Here is a 15,829-nt window from a genome sequence, read left to right on the forward strand (position 1 = left end):
TTATTAATTTAGTCCTCGTTAGTTTAATTTCATCTTTTTGTCACTTTATCGTTAAAATGCTTTCGTCACCATATGAGAATATTGATATTACTTTCTCTTGATTGTTTAGCTCTTAATATTATAAATAATTTATTAATTTAATTTTAAATCTAAAAATAATAATAATAAATTTATCCCTCAAATTTTGCATAAGCCATCAATTTGCTCCTAATCCTAAAAATTCAAAAAACTTACCGAACTTAATCCACAAATTGATATTTAAGCTATACCCTTTTACTCGTTTTAGCACCTAAACTTTTTTTTTAGTCACAAGTATATAAACTACTTTTTTTTCCAAGTTGATACATTCATTAGTTAAACTGTTAAGTCTATTTTTTAAAAAGACTTAACCCACAAATTGGTACCTAAACTATGACTTATTCCTCATTTTGGTACCTAAATATTTTTTTGTCACAAATGATATTTAAACTATTCTTATTTACCCAATTTACATCAAAATGATATATTCGTTAAAAAAAATCCAGTAAATAATAAACTGCCAGTTCTTATAAACTAAAAAAATATATTTTTAATTCTTTTATTTTTCCTTCTTTTTACATTCTCTCTACTTTTTTTTCTTCCTATATTATGACTAGGAATATAAGCAATTCTCAAAATTTGCCCTCTAAAGATTGAAATGTTAGCGATTAATTTTATTTTTAAACTTCGCTACCTACTTTCTCTACCTAACAAGATATAAAATTGTGTTTCATCAATTAAAATTAGTATTTTCAAAACTAGATTAAGAATTGGTCGGGGTATTGATCCGAAAACAAGGTTGAATGTACTGATCTACAAACTGATACAGTCCAATTGAACCAAGCTAAAACCAATAGAACTAAGTTTCTTTAATTTTAAATATTTTTACCTTTATGAATTTTTAAATGATTTATTTGATAAGTTGGACTAATCATATTAAAAACTAATGGCTTGACTGGTTCGACTATCGGTCTAATTCTAAAGAGAGAAAAGATTTGCAATTTAACTAACAATTGAGCTAACAAAGATACCATATTGACTTGTATGAAGCGATTGTTAAAACTCTTGTTAGACACTAATTCAAAATATGTTACCCCATCCCCTACCTCCAATATTGTTAAAAAAAAACTAATAGAGGTACCAACTTAGAAAAAAATAATTTAGATACCTTTCGTGCTAAAAATTGTTTAATAAGATATAATTTAGATACTAATTTATAAGTTAAACCTCTTATAAAATACTTAATAGTTTGACAAATGAACCTACCAACTCGAGAACAAAACAGTAATTGAGTATTAAAACATATAAATAGTAGTAAATAATGTAAAAACAAAATTAAATATTATAAAACATTTAAAAATTTAAAGAACTAAAAATGGGTTGAATATTAAAAACGAGGGCTACCACAACCACCCAATTCCTCCTGCTTCGGTGGCGATGGCATCAACAACAGTGGTAAAAGCAAACACGTGCCAATGAAATTATGAAACCAAATTTGCTTCGGTATGTATCAACATCTGCTTTGGTAAGAGTCTCTCAGATTCTCCAGTAAATTTAACATACATACATGCACACACATTTATGCTTATAAATCGCAATAAACAACACACATAAAATGATGTTCATGACTTGTAAAAGACACACAACACATAGCAACTTAGTATAAATCACAAAAATGTTGGGTAAATTAGAATCAAAACAATGATTGAAAATAATGCATTAATTAAAACAAAAATGGCCATTGTTATAGGTATCTATGCAAATACTGCTCCATACAAAAATCAATGAGATGTGGCATAATTTATATCAATATATAAAGCTAATTGCTGCAGAAAACATCTGTTACGGAAACCTCTATGCCATACCAGAAGTCAGAATGTAGGAACTAAGGAGAGAGGTTGGTTTCGTTACACATATGTCGTAGCTCAGGCAGGTTCTGAATTGCGTTAATACGATTCCCTAGTGAAGATATATCTCACTTCTCAGCCCCTCGGTGTTTAATCAAGTGACTAAGCTGTGCTTTTCTTGCTTCTAAAGTTTTCCTTCAGTAATGCAAATTTTTTCTTGCATTGGTTTACGGTCTTCCCAGGAACAGCGGTGGCTACTCGTTCCCAACGCTGACTGGTTTCCTTTGGGAATGTCTTCAGAGCCTGAATCAGTGCTCTTTCTTGTACAGCAGACCATACATCTTGTTCCGAACTTGATGAAACACCATTCCCAGAAACCACATCGACAGGACTACTTCCAGTTTTACCCGAGTCCTCAGGGCTACTTGTCTTCGCAGTTGTGTTTTCAGTCCTTGAAGGCATAGAAACTACTCCTACTTCCTCCCTAGTGGAAAGTGGAGATGCAATAGTTGCCGCCGGTTTCCTCTTCTCGAGAAAAGAGTCAAATGCTTTGGTAGCATCAGGCTTCTGGAGGAGTACTGTTTTGGTAGCTTTTAGAATCTCTTCCACAGACCGACCCGTTCCAATGTACTCTGAAATAACCTCCCACCTACGAGATGTCCCATTCGGATATTTCTGGGTTCCTTTTCTCAAAAGCTCAATCTCTTCCTTGGTCCAAGGTTTCTCCTTCTTCTCAAAGCTGCTGCTCGAGAGGATACTTCCATTTGAATCCACAGAACCATTCAGATGTGAACCATTCGTTTCATCAATTTTTTTCCCTTCAGTGTTGCTATTGTATCCACGGGCATCTTGGATAAGTTTAGCCCGCTCTAATGCTTCTTTGTTATCCATCTTATCACATAAACTTCTAAGCTGCTCAATGCCAAGGGTCATACATAAACTTTCTACATCCTCCTCAGAAAGATCATGTAAATGTTGCAATAAAACAGGTGCAGAAAGTGTTCGAAGTCGAGTTCGCTCTTTCCGGAGGAGCTTCTTCTCTTTCTCCTTATTTTTCTTATGCTGTAAAGCAGCTTCGGCAGCTCGTTTATCCTCCTCCTCTTTCCGGCGTCTCTCCTCTTCAGCAGCCCTAGCAGCTTCTTCCTCCTGCAACTGCTTTGCACGAACCTTGGCTTCTTTTTTCCTCTGTTTCTCAGCTTTCTCCTCTTCCTTCCTCCTAAGTATTCTTGGGTCTCTTTTATATGCATTATCAACAAGTGCACGAATCCGAGCATATTCCTCCTTCCTAGCCTTCTCAGAAAGTTTTGCATTCTGCCTCTCCATCCACCTTTTATGGTCCCGAGACTCAGCTTGTTCGAGGTCATACTCATCCGCATGTGGGAATTCCCTCCAGCTTTTGAAACTATACCAAAAATTATAGAAATTGTCTACATCTTTTAGCGGAGTACTGTCTTTCCTGTCATCTCCTAAAGACGGGATAGGCTGGGTCACCGACCATCGCCCATTCCTCATGAAAGCTGGACCAAACACCTTGAAGAAGTCTTGTGGGGCACATTCGGTAGGAATTTCATCATCAAACTCATCAGTGGAGTCGTAGATTCTTCTCTTTATAGGATCGATCAAAATCTCATATGCTTCTTGGATGGACTTGAAGTGATTCTCAATTTCATCCTTCTTAGCTTGTTTTGCAGCCTCAGTCTCCTCTGCAAGAAGAAGATTCGCGAGTTTGTCAGGATGATGTCTCAAGGCAGCTTCACGGTAGCTTTTCCTTATCTGATCCTCAGTGGCAAGATATCTTAAATGGCTCAACCCGAGCAATGCATAGTGATCTTGCTGCTTGCCATCAGCACCAGATTTCTTTTTCCCTTTGTTGCTATACGAATCAGATGATGGCATATACGCTTGCTCCTTATCATTACCGACTTTCTGATCATCAACTTCAGTAGTATCATCTTCCTCACAGCCAAAGAGTTTAAGAGCAGCATTATGAAAGGCATGGCCAGCCGGTTCATATTTTAAAGCCTTAACAGGAAGGCAATTTGAAGAAACATAGAGTGGCTGTCCGTCCACAAGCTCCTGAGAATACGATATAAGCTGAATGCTTGTGCGGACCACCATAATGTTTATGGTGGATACACAAACCACAAAAGGACAATAAATGCCAAAACCAATATCTGGGAATAGCTTTTGCTAGTTTGACAATCTGCAAAAAGTCGCAATCAGCTCAGCTTGTGTTAATACGTTCAAAACAGATATATAATGATGCAACCAAAAGATTATTTCACGATATCGGCTCGGTGAGCAGGAACCATTCGGTTAGCTTAGCCCTACAGTACCAGACTGCTCGATCGGAGCTAACAAATGTACGATTAAAGAAACAGAAAGACCAGAAAGAAAACATAAATTATCTCTTCATCCACAACCCCTAACCACAATCATTCCTAAAATAAAAATCATTACTTGAAACCTCCGGTACCCGGACTCGGCAGTTAGGGGTGCCGTACCGGTATCGACACGGATTCCGACACTGGACACGGATCAGATCCCGCGAAATCGACGGACGCGGCGGTGGGAGAACTGAGAAGAAAAAACGATGACAGGAAAGATAAAAAGGAGGAGGATACACGGCTGCGGCGATAGTAGAGATCTGATAAAAGCCCCTAACGGCAGTCGGTCGGCAACAACAGAGAAGAAGATAACATGTACTCGTAACTTTTACAGTTTTAGTTCCTAGGGTTTTATTGTTAATGATGGGGTTTTATGGTTACCTTGGATTAACGGGCGAGGAGGCAATGAATGTTATTGGTGACGCAGTTTCCTTTGATCCGAAACTCGGGAATTACATATGTGCATGTGTATATATATAATGTAAGTAAAAGGGTAAATGCGTCGGCTTTCGGCCGAGTATGGAAGATAAGCACGGCACGCAACTGAGACACTTGGGTTAGCCCAAATCTTAAGCCTAATTACTCAAAATAGGGGCGCATTTTATTTTATTTTATTTTTCACTTAAAAGATAAACTCGAACAAAATTTATTAGTTAGGATTAGATATGATTATGGGTTAGGTCTGATCGGGTTTAAGTCAAATCGATATAAATTTTTAAGTTTATTTTTTAGGTTTAGATCTGGTTGGATTTAAAAAATGAGCTTAAAATTTTGTTTAAACTTGACTCAAATTGACAATGCTATCCTCGAGTTTGGCTGGTTCGCCCGTATTAAATTTTTATATTATTTTTAATATAAAAACAAGTTTAAAAAATATAATACATCAAATGTACTAAAAATATTAAAATAAATATTTTCAACAAATTGAAAATACATTAAAAAAATTATACTTAAATAACAATAAGATAGTTGCAACTTAGCAAGCAAATGTCTCTAAAATAATAGCAAAATTAAGGGTCCGTTTGATTGCCAGTAAAATGTTTTCTGGAAAATGTTTTACTTTTCTGTAAAATGATTTACTGGAAAATATTTTCTAGTGTTTGATTGAATCTGTGTAAAATATTTTATGCTGTTTGACAGATTTTCTGAAAATATTTTCCGGAAAAGTTATTTTTTACATATATTAATAAATTTTTATATTTTAAATTGCTTTTACATATATTGCAATGATTTATTTATAATAATACTCAATTATTAAGCTACAATATTGATTGTTAAAAATTGAAAAAATATTATCCACAATGAGTACTAGTAATAATATTGAATAATTATAAATTGCTTCGAAACCACAATGAGTACTAGAAATAATTTATCCAAATACATACTTAGTAGTACACCACATAGTAACAGCATTGTTCAAGTGTATAATATTATACCACATAAATGTATCAATATCTTCAACCCTGAGAAAATTTTTGAAGCCAAATTTTTCTATGCTTCTTACTTTTAACTAAAAAAACTTTGGTTGTATCTTTAATTAAATTATAGAGACCAATTTGATATAGATTCTAGTTTGAGAATATACTAATCAGATTTTTCGTAAAAGATTTTGATATCGATTACTTGTAAATAAAGAAAAACGAATAAATTCACAAAAAAAAAAGATAAAGAAAAACGAATAATCCATATTTCATTATGTTGTATCTTTAATTAAATTATTATCCATAATTAAATTATTATCCATAAAGTTGGTAAAAAATAATTTTTTAGTATTGTTCGTGCATTAGTCGGTGTGAAATGTTTTAGTCAGTGTACACTATACGAATCAAAATTAAAATCGGTGTAAGAAAAAATTTTAGTTATTCTAATTTGTTATTCAAACGGCATCCACCAAGAAATGCAACCAAAACCAATGTACAACCTACTACATTAAAACAGAAACTGTGCCATTTGCTTAACCCACAATCTTTTCACAACCATATCATGAAGCAGTTTTACACTCAAAGTGTTTGCACAACTATTTAAAACCATCCACATGCTATGAATTTGTTCTTGTTAGCTCTACCCCATTCTCTTTTAGCATCATTGGAATAATATCTCTTAATTGGGATAATATCAACAATGCAGCACCGCCATATACGAAACTGAAACCTTGATAAATGAAATGAAATATTGAACTGAAATTGCATTATGCTCAATTATGACTATTTTCTATATAAGAGCGTGTTAAAAGCTATGCCTCCAAATGAGGCTCTACGGCACAAATGCAAGTTTCATTTACCAGCTTTTCTTTCACTTCTCACAACCAGTCAAAGATCCTCACCTTGGCCTGCTTTGGGAGGGAAGGCTTGAAAGATATGAAATGGCAGCAGAAGGTAAGACAGATACTTAAAAACATGAACCACAAATTCCTATATATGTAGCTGTGAAACAAATATTCAACTACTCTGGAGAACAAAGGTAAAGCAGATACTTAAAAACATGAACCACAAACCCTGCTTACGTAATGCTAGACTTAAAGCATAACAAGAATCATTTACCAGCTTTTCTTTCACTTTTCACAACCAGTCAAAGATCCTCACCTTGGCTTGCTTTGGGAGGGAAGGCTTGAAAGATATGAAATGGCTGCAGAAGGTAAAACATATACTTAAAACAGAATCACTTAAACCAAAAAAAAGAAAAAGAAAATGAAGAAGCTAATTTCTTGTTCTTCAACATCAAATGTTGTAATTCTTTGAACATATTATTATCAGATGCATATACATATATACAAATCTGAGTACGAGTAACATAATATGGATACGATGAAGCATTGCACGAAATAGAACGTGCAAAACAGAATAATAAAACAAAATCGAAGTAGAAATCATTTTCTGAACGAAACTTAAATTTGCATTTCTTTTTTCATATAAAAAGAATCCATTATGATATAATACTCTTTAAGAATTGCATGAACAGTTAGTAAACGAGATAGTGACAAACAAACAGAAAAACACAGAATTTCGATCAAAAACCGAAAATTAAAAGAAAAAAAACACTTTGATAAAAAACAGCGAAACAAGCTTCGATCTGCTAAAAAATACACTTAAAATCAAACAAAAAAAGCACGCACAGATCAGTGAGAGCAGAGGTGACATTTAACATAAACAGGGGCCAAAATCTTTCTAACTATGGACAAGAAACCGATTCACAAAACTATGGAGAAGAAAATATACCTTTCTAAAGCAAGTCTGTGAAGAAAGTCTGCCCAAGACAAGCCAAACAGCACAGCCAAACTAGCAGAAAACCCAAGCAAGATCTCAGACAAAAACAAGCAGAAAATCCCCAAATCAATTTATAAAAAGAAGAAATCAAGGGGGAAAAGGAGCCCGAAACCAAATCAAGGGAGAACGAAAGGGAGAAGGGAGAACGAACGGGAGAACGAAACCAGATCGGTGTAGAGAGGAGAAGGGAGAACAAGAGTGTAAAGAAGGGAGAACGCTGGAAAAATCGGAAAATGTCTTACTGATTCCAAATCGGTAAGACATTTTCCAAAATTAAAGGCTTCTTTTTCCCGTGTTTGTAATTGATTTTACGTGAGGAAAATATTTTCCTCCAATCAAACACTGGAAAATGGGAAAAATCAATTCCGGAAAATATTTTCCCCCTATCAAACAGACCCTAAGAATAAAACAAAAGTTATGTAATATCCAAACAAAAAAAATAGTAACAATATAATAGGAAAATAATAGTAAAATAACAATAAAAAAAGTTTAAGCTCATTTAGACCTTGGCAGAAAAAATCTACTTGAGATCTAACATCTTTAGAAAATGAATCTTTTTTTTGTCCAAATCCATTCTTGATTTTATATTTTTATTCAAACCCCCACACTTTTCAAGCGGACTTTTAAGCCTGAGTGAGTGACTCGACCCATGATCAGGTCTAGTTGAGACCGATTTCATATTTAAAGAGAATCAGTAAAAATGTCTTTCTAATCCCTCTTAATTTTGATATTAAGTAAATTGATCTCTCTTAAAAAATTAGAGCAATTTAATGCTTACTAATTTCAAAAATGAACAACTAAAGACAATTAATTACGGTGTTAACATTCTCATCAGTTATATATAATTTTGATTGATATAATAGCAAATTTAACTCTCAATGTTTATGTATTTTGTGTTACTGTTGATGGAATGTCTAAATGTTTCAAGCCAAAATTTTAAATAAATATGTAAATTTTAAAAATTAAATTTATTATTATTCCAATAAAAATATTTATATTTGATGAAAAATATTAATATTATAATTAATTGTCCTTACTTACTCATTTTCGAAATTAATTGAAATTAATTTTTTGAAAGGATCAATTTACTCAACAGCATTTCTAATTTAGTTTGGTTAATTTATTTAAAACTACTTAAATATAAAATTTAATTCAGTTTAAATAATTGTGATGAGGCAGGGAAGAACATTCACCCTAAAACATGATGAAATTATAAGTTAGCCTTTCAAAATAATTTTTAAATAAATAAGTTAATTATAAAATTATCTTTTTTAACTTATATTTTAAAAAATTAAATTAAAATCTTATCATTTTAGAAGTTAAAAAGTATAATTTTACTAGCCTGCTGCCGTTTATATCTTCAAGTTTAAAAATTTAGGTGGTCCTGTCACATCATTTGATTGATTAACAACTGGACTAATGAGATAGAGAAAAATGAATGCATGAGAGCCAAAGTAATCAAGAAAAATATTGAGGTACCAAATTCAAAATTTATGCATAATACAAGAATCAAAATAGGTATTAAGCCTTTAATATATATGGATTAATTCAATCAAATATATTTCAAACTACAATCAAAATTTTAAATTTTAATTGAATTATTAAAATATCAATATTAAATCAATCAAGTTCTTCCATCAACCTAACCTAACCTAACCTAACCTAACCATTAGTTTGAGTGTTACATGATAATTCAAATATAACATGAAGCATAATTAAAACACATTAATCATATTATAAATAGGCTCAAAACAAATAATCTCCTAATTTTAACGATTTTTTGAACATGTTTAATTATATATGTGCTTACAATTTGATTATGTAAATTTTACACAAAATTTAAATTGACATTTAACGTCTAAATTGACAAAAAAAAACCAAGATAATATTAATGTTAATAATTAGCTAAACTTTATGCTATCTAAACTCTAAACTAGTGATATTTTTGAGTGATAATTATATCCAATTTATTAATCAACAGTAGTAAAGCTCAATCAACATAAGAATTCAACCCTAATTATAATATTATTCACAACACAAAATATTTATTGATAAAAAATATATATATAATGTTAACACAGTATACAAGAATTATCCACCCACCATTCTTGTTGAAACTTAAATATAATGGTTGTAACCTGTCTGTAGAAAAATGCATATATAGACAAATATGGTATCAGAGCTTTTGAGTTCAAATTTTAGCAACTGCTTTTATCTTTTGTATTTTCTTCATTCAATGTCTTATTGTAACCATATTGCTCTAAACCTGAAATACAAAAAGAGACCCTAATCTAAAATCGAAAGTCTAACCCGTTACGTTAAAAGGGAAGGTTACCTCATTTATTGTTGTAATCCCACAAGTTCGTAGCTCTGCAAACTTCCTTTTGGGATTGAGAATGTTGTTTGCTTCGTCGGTAATGACTTATTTTCGCCATCGTCTGATGTAATCTCGAGGCCACATGCATGGCAAAGGGATTTCACATCCAATTCCTATAAAAACAATTCCACATCCAAATCAAAGTACATTCATGTACAATGCTAAAATAAAGGATCTATGTTATTCCAACTCTTCTTTTATTTTGAAGAATTCGTGTTCACGTATCTGAAAACTTAGAAAAAATTGAACATGCTGATATCTGACACTCGTATTTGAATCCAAGTAACATAATAAAAAATCTCAAGTGTAGGAAATAATACCTTCATCATCAAAAGTTTGGACAATTGTTCCAAAGGATAAGGATGAAGCTTGTAGCAACAATTATTTATATAGGAAATTGCCAGTGCTCGAACCTGTAAAAATATTTGAAAGTGGAAATGAAAATTAAAGGGCAAAACACGTACAACAAATACAAGGAACTTATCTATGTTACTTGAACCTGGGTATAAATATTAGACATAGATATGTATCGGCACAAGCATTCTCAAAATTTTTCATGTATTTAAAAGGTCCATGAAAGATCATATCTCAATACCAAAGACTTGCTAACATTTATTAGGAATTTTTGTAAGATTTAAAATTTGAAGGATATTAAAAAAATTGAAGAGTATTTAACCTATTTCCAAATTATCTTTAAGCTTAAAAAATGAAAAATTATCATAAAAACAATCTTACAATTCCACAAAAAAATCATTCTATTTTGATTTAGTATATGTGAAAATACTTTTCTAGCAATTTTTTCGTATAGTTTACACATAAATTGACTATAACAGAATTTGTATATGCCAACTTTCATATCTGGCTTTTTTTTCCTTTGTTTATTGAAGTACTCATGTCCAACATTCGTGTCCGATATATATCAGGATATAGGTATGGGATATCCTCCAAGGACTCAAATACATGAAAAGAAATTTAGGGAAAAGAAAATGAGCAAACCAATGTCACACACACTCGAATCCTGTTAACATAAGTTTTTAACATTATGTCCACAAAGCATTGTACCACTATACTCAATACTATGGTTGAAAACTATGTGCAACAAATCAAAAAAGAAAATGCCAAAAAAGAGAAAGGTTATGCAACAAATGATGTGGTAGATTACCTCGTTCACATGAGGCTCTATAATACAGTACTGTAAATATGATGACTCAGTCGATACGGTACAGAGAAAACGCTTATAATTTCCCATTCGATAAAATCTGTAGAGAAATAAAGAGATATCTTAGTTCCCTTCCGATTTGAGATTAATTTCTGAGAAAATAATTAAGAAATTGCAGCAGTAGGCATTGAGAAACTTCAAGGTTACCTTAGAACTTGCCGGGCAAAATGCATTTCTTTAGACTTCATTACGGGAGAAGGTACATTGCGAAACCAATATGACAACGACTCCTCCTGCAAATCCGAAGCAGTAGTTCAGAACCAATAAGGATGAAATTATGGATGGAGTACATAGTCATGAAAACAGTGAAATACAGATATCACCATTTGTTGGTTCTTTGAATCGAGGTGAAGAAGCACGTAAAATGAACGAAACTGCGCTTCATTCTCGTAAACAAAGTTGTTGTTGCGATTAGCTTCATTCTCGTAAACAAAGTTGTTGTTGCGATTAGCTTCATACAAAACATACAGAGATGCCAAAGCCTTTGTAAGCTGCTCCATGTTTAGATATTGCAATGACGAAATACTCGAACTGGTACAGTTTCTGAGCCTTTGGTGAGAGATTACATGAAATTTTACCTGTGGGGTGAAATATATAAATATTATATATTGGATCAAGCTTTTACCTATGTGGTAAGAACTGAATCAGAGGTTGAACTGGTTGGACCTCCAATCCCAGTTCAATTGGTTGACCCGGGCAATTCAACCTCTTAGAAAAAGAATAAATTAATCATTAATTTTTTTTTAAATTAAGAAAACTATATTTTCAAAATTCAAAGATAAACAATGAACCAAAACACAATGAAAAAATCCAAATCTTTTTGTTAAAAGATAAAAAAAAAAATAAAGGAAAAACAAAAAATCTGGTTTTTTCTATTCCCAATTTCCAACTTTTTACTGTTTCAACTTTGTTTTGGCTAATTCCAGTTATTTCTCACTGATTGGACCTTTGATTCCCGGTTCAACCAACTGGTCTGGCTCAATTCTGACAACACTGGATTTTGTTCTATCTAAGCAAGACTATTCAAGCTACTCTGCCACAATACAACCAGATATGTTACTCGGATTTGGACGTAAGCATTGGATACAGGCATGTGTCCCCCACAAGTTCGCTCAATTGGTTTAAAATTTTTTCATGCATGTGACGATATCCCTGTGGAGTCAAAATCCCACACTCATGTCCAAATATATGTCAAATACAAATATCAAACATTGATACTTCAAGTTAAATGAAGGGCCAGAGCAACATAACCAACCGAAACCTACAATGATAAATGAGTTAAAAACACAGTATCCACCAGAAAGATACCATCATCAATAAGATGAAGGATGTAAGCTTTTTTAAGGTTTAGAATGCAATGCAAGTGAGTAGAATGAAGTATCATCAATAGGCATAATTCTGACATAGAATCAGGAGAAGAGTAAATCAAGCAATACAACAGTTGCTCCAACTCTTCATTTTTCTTTAAGTTTCTATGCTTGACACTCAACTCATATCTTGACGTGTGATGAGGATATAATCCTCCAAGGACTCTCAAAATATATGAATATCTTGAAAATTTGAACATATCTGTGTCCACCACTCACAATCAACTTCGAGTAACATAGGTGCAACTCATGATTATGTTGTTCAGACTATTCACCTTTCTGTAAGTATATGTGTTTGACACTTGTGTCTAAAATTTGGATATAGGTATGAAAATGAAGATACCCATGTTAGAAACATTTGTATCCAACACTTTCACTTGAGTTTGAGTAACATAGGCTCTTGATACAACAAATATAAAGGTCTAAACAAAAGGCAAATGTTTATGGCAAGCAAATCATTCCCTCCAAATATAAGAAAATCTTCAAAGAAAAACTTAATATACCCATGTTAGACAAACACACTCCTTATTCAACACTCTCATTTGATTCCAAATAATAAAAGGCATATGTTCCTGGGCAAGAATATCGTACCATTTTCTCGTACATGCAAATTGCTCTATCATTGACAATATGCTGCATGCTAAGATCCTGCCTTATTGATCGAGTCCTATCGAAAATGAAGTCATGAACCACTTCGAAAGGATGTTCACTCGAGTCCAGCAGGTTTAAAAGGTAGTTTAATGTATCTTCTAATACTGCAAGAGGGCGCACATCCGATGCTTGGACATGCTTTACTGATATGGTTCTGCAAAACTAGCAAAAGTAAAGGATTATCAACAGCCTTCAACATTCGATAAAATGCATTTAAATAATAGATATTGTCATATTTAAGCAACGGGATTAAGCATACAGATTAACTTCCTTATTTATTAAACATTGCTTTCCACGTGATTGTGATTAATCTAATAAAGTAGTAGTAGCATGGTTATTTTACTCCAACTCTTCATTTTTATTTAAGTATCAATACATAAAACTCAGATTCGACACATATCTGGAAATGGGTATGGGGATATGATCCTTTAAGGACTCTCTACATCTGACACTCAAAACAGAGTCCAAGTAACACAGAATAAAAGTGCACAAGACTCCTAAATTCTTGGTCGGGGGATTTAACTGTGATGTTCAAATCATTGGATAGACCATGTCTGAAAATGCATTGAACACGAATACTATGAAAAATAAAGAGTTAAAAAAACATAGACACGATCAGAATTTTGATATCATGGTAGATAACATGCATGATTCATTTTTTAGGATCATATTAATAGCAAATCCATAAACATAACAACATAAAAGATTGATTATATTTAGAAGTACAAAATTTATATAACATATGAATTTGGATAAAGAATATCTGATGGTTAATATCTGCATTTGCTCCTAATTTGTTATGGATGATAATTATGGTATCCGAATCAGCAAAAAAAACAGATCAAGTATTTGCGGATATCTGAATCTACGCCATTACAAGCTGTAATTTTATTAACAATTTATTAAAGATGATAAATTTCAATCAACCTCAAAGGCAATGCACGAATACCCATTGTGAACACCTTAATGAACTACATATTAAAAAGCTGTCCAAACAAATAAAACAACAAAAATTTTAAATGCTTGAAAGTACAACAGCTTACCTTTTTGACAGCTAAAGATGGAGATGTTTTCCTAGGATCTCCATGTAACCTTTCGAAAACAGCTAAATCTCGTAGGCGTTCCCGCTGAGCCCTCTCCCCATCTGTTGTAACAATGAAGAAAAGGTTACAAACTACATACTTTGATAAATAACTAGCATCTAAGAAGCACAGATACTTCTCTCAACGCAGTGTACAAGTGTGGGATACAATTCCAACACAATAAAATATGTGTCGGAAAAATAAAATTAAAAATTAAAAACAAAGTCGGACACTGTTAAAACATGATCATAACATGGTTGGACGCGTACGGACATATTTTCGGTACTAGAGGTATCTTGGTAGCTAGCAATCTAGCATAAACTAATTGCTACTTGGTTTCGTATTTATGTCTGCAAAGTAAGTTGCAATTAGAGCTTCCTGTTTCTACCATTTTCTTCAGCTTCTAGGAACCAACGTTAAGTAACGAAAGTAACAATCGAGCAAATTTATGAAAAATCATAAACCAACATAAAAAAATACGGAAAACCCAACTTTCAGAACATTAAAACAAGACTAAAGTTGATAACTTTTAGCTTCTAATCACAAATTTTGAAATAATTAAATGAATAAATACCAGGGCACATGAAAGGGCAAGTTCCAATTATAGAACCAACGTCTTCTCTTGCTTCTTGTTCTTCTTGCTGTTGATTAATCCCAGCATATGTTTCGGATTTCCGGTTACGGATATGGCCGGGATTTCTAGTATTGTTAGGGGTAGTTGCAGTGGTAGAATTGGAGAGTGGAACGAAGTTTGAGGATTGGGTGGTTTTGGTTGGATTTGTAGAGAAATTTTGAGACCGGAAACGTGTTGGGCCGGTCGAGGAAGAAGAAGAAAAGGAGGGCTGGTTTCGACGTTGTTGAAGGCGGCGGGTGCTGTCGTCCATGGCGTCTATTGCCCGGTTGAGCTTCGGTTTTCACCTTCGACAGCGGTGTTAATACGGTCACAACAGATATATAATGCTAAAACGATGCAACCAAAAGATTATTTCACGATATTGGTTCGGTGAGCAGGAACCATTCCGTTGGCTTAGCCGTACTGTAGCAGACTGCTCGATGTGAGCTACCAAATGTACGATCAAAGGAAAAAAAAAACTAGAAAGAAAAGTAAATTATCTCTTCATCCAGAACCCGCAGCCACAATCCTTCCAAAAATAAAAATCATTACTTGAGACCTCCATTACCCGAACTCGACAGTTAGGGGTGCCGTACCGGTGTCGACACGGATCAGATCCGGCGAAATCGAAGGGCGCGGCGGTGGGAGAACTGAGAAGAAAAAACGATGAGGAGGAAAGGAAAAAGAAAGGAGGAGGATACACGGCTGCAGTGGCGATCGTAGACGATATCTGATAAAGTAGCTGCTGGTGGGAAAGCCCCCAACGGAAGTCGGTCGGCAGTAACAGAGAAGGAAATAACATGCACTCGTGACTTTTGGACTGTTAAAATATAGCTATCATAAAACAATATCCAAAATCAATTAAAAAATCAAAATATTATGAGAATAATTTTCTTTAATATTAATTTAAAATTTTGGAAAAAAAATTAAAAAATAGGAATTTTAAAAGTAATAAATAATATTTATTAAAAATTAATTAAATTTTTTTCAGAAAATGATAAAATA

At 33.1% G+C, this 15,829-nt stretch overlaps 2 protein-coding genes across 7 annotated transcripts; both read right to left on the minus strand.

The window, feature by feature from the left end:
• Nucleotides 1-1,705: 1,705 nt before the first annotated feature.
• On the minus strand, nucleotides 1,706-4,839 carry LOC121202858 (dnaJ homolog subfamily C member 2). Of its 2 annotated transcripts, none has more exons than XM_016891102.2 (2): nucleotides 4,634-4,839; nucleotides 1,706-4,068 (listed from the first exon to the last, which is right to left on the minus strand). In XM_016891102.2, exon 2 carries the CDS (start codon nucleotides 3,981-3,983, stop codon nucleotides 2,028-2,030), a length of 1,956 nt encoding a protein of 651 aa, XP_016746591.2. In that variant the 5' UTR covers nucleotides 3,984-4,068; nucleotides 4,634-4,839; the 3' UTR covers nucleotides 1,706-2,027. The 2 variants fall into 2 exon arrangements, with proteins under 2 accessions (XP_016746591.2, XP_016746592.2); XM_016891103.2 differs by having other exon boundaries at nucleotides 4,370-4,708.
• Nucleotides 4,840-6,181: 1,342 nt separating this feature from the next.
• Nucleotides 6,182-15,677, minus strand: LOC107955352 (SAC3 family protein C). 5 transcript variants are annotated; one of them, XR_001699940.2, is made up of 11 exons: nucleotides 14,786-15,648; nucleotides 14,173-14,273; nucleotides 13,070-13,291; nucleotides 11,435-11,689; nucleotides 11,259-11,344; nucleotides 11,055-11,151; nucleotides 10,213-10,305; nucleotides 9,851-10,005; nucleotides 7,468-7,527; nucleotides 6,835-6,877; nucleotides 6,182-6,599 (listed from the first exon to the last, which is right to left on the minus strand). XR_001699940.2 is itself a non-coding variant. In XM_041116174.1 (10 exons), exons 1-8 carry the CDS (start codon nucleotides 15,093-15,095, stop codon nucleotides 9,856-9,858), a joined length of 1,314 nt encoding a protein of 437 aa, XP_040972108.1. In that variant the 5' UTR covers nucleotides 15,096-15,649; the 3' UTR covers nucleotides 6,182-6,599; nucleotides 6,835-6,877; nucleotides 9,851-9,855. The 5 variants fall into 5 exon arrangements, 1 of the variants encoding a protein (XP_040972108.1); XR_005928900.1 differs by having other exon boundaries at nucleotides 6,793-6,877; XR_001699939.2 differs by having other exon boundaries at nucleotides 6,182-6,877; nucleotides 14,786-15,677.
• Nucleotides 15,678-15,829: the final 152 nt, after the last annotated feature.

Source organism: Gossypium hirsutum, chromosome A06 (assembly GCF_007990345.1).
Source record: "Gossypium hirsutum isolate 1008001.06 chromosome A06, Gossypium_hirsutum_v2.1, whole genome shotgun sequence".
Lineage (NCBI taxonomy): Eukaryota > Viridiplantae > Streptophyta > Magnoliopsida > Malvales > Malvaceae > Gossypium > Gossypium hirsutum.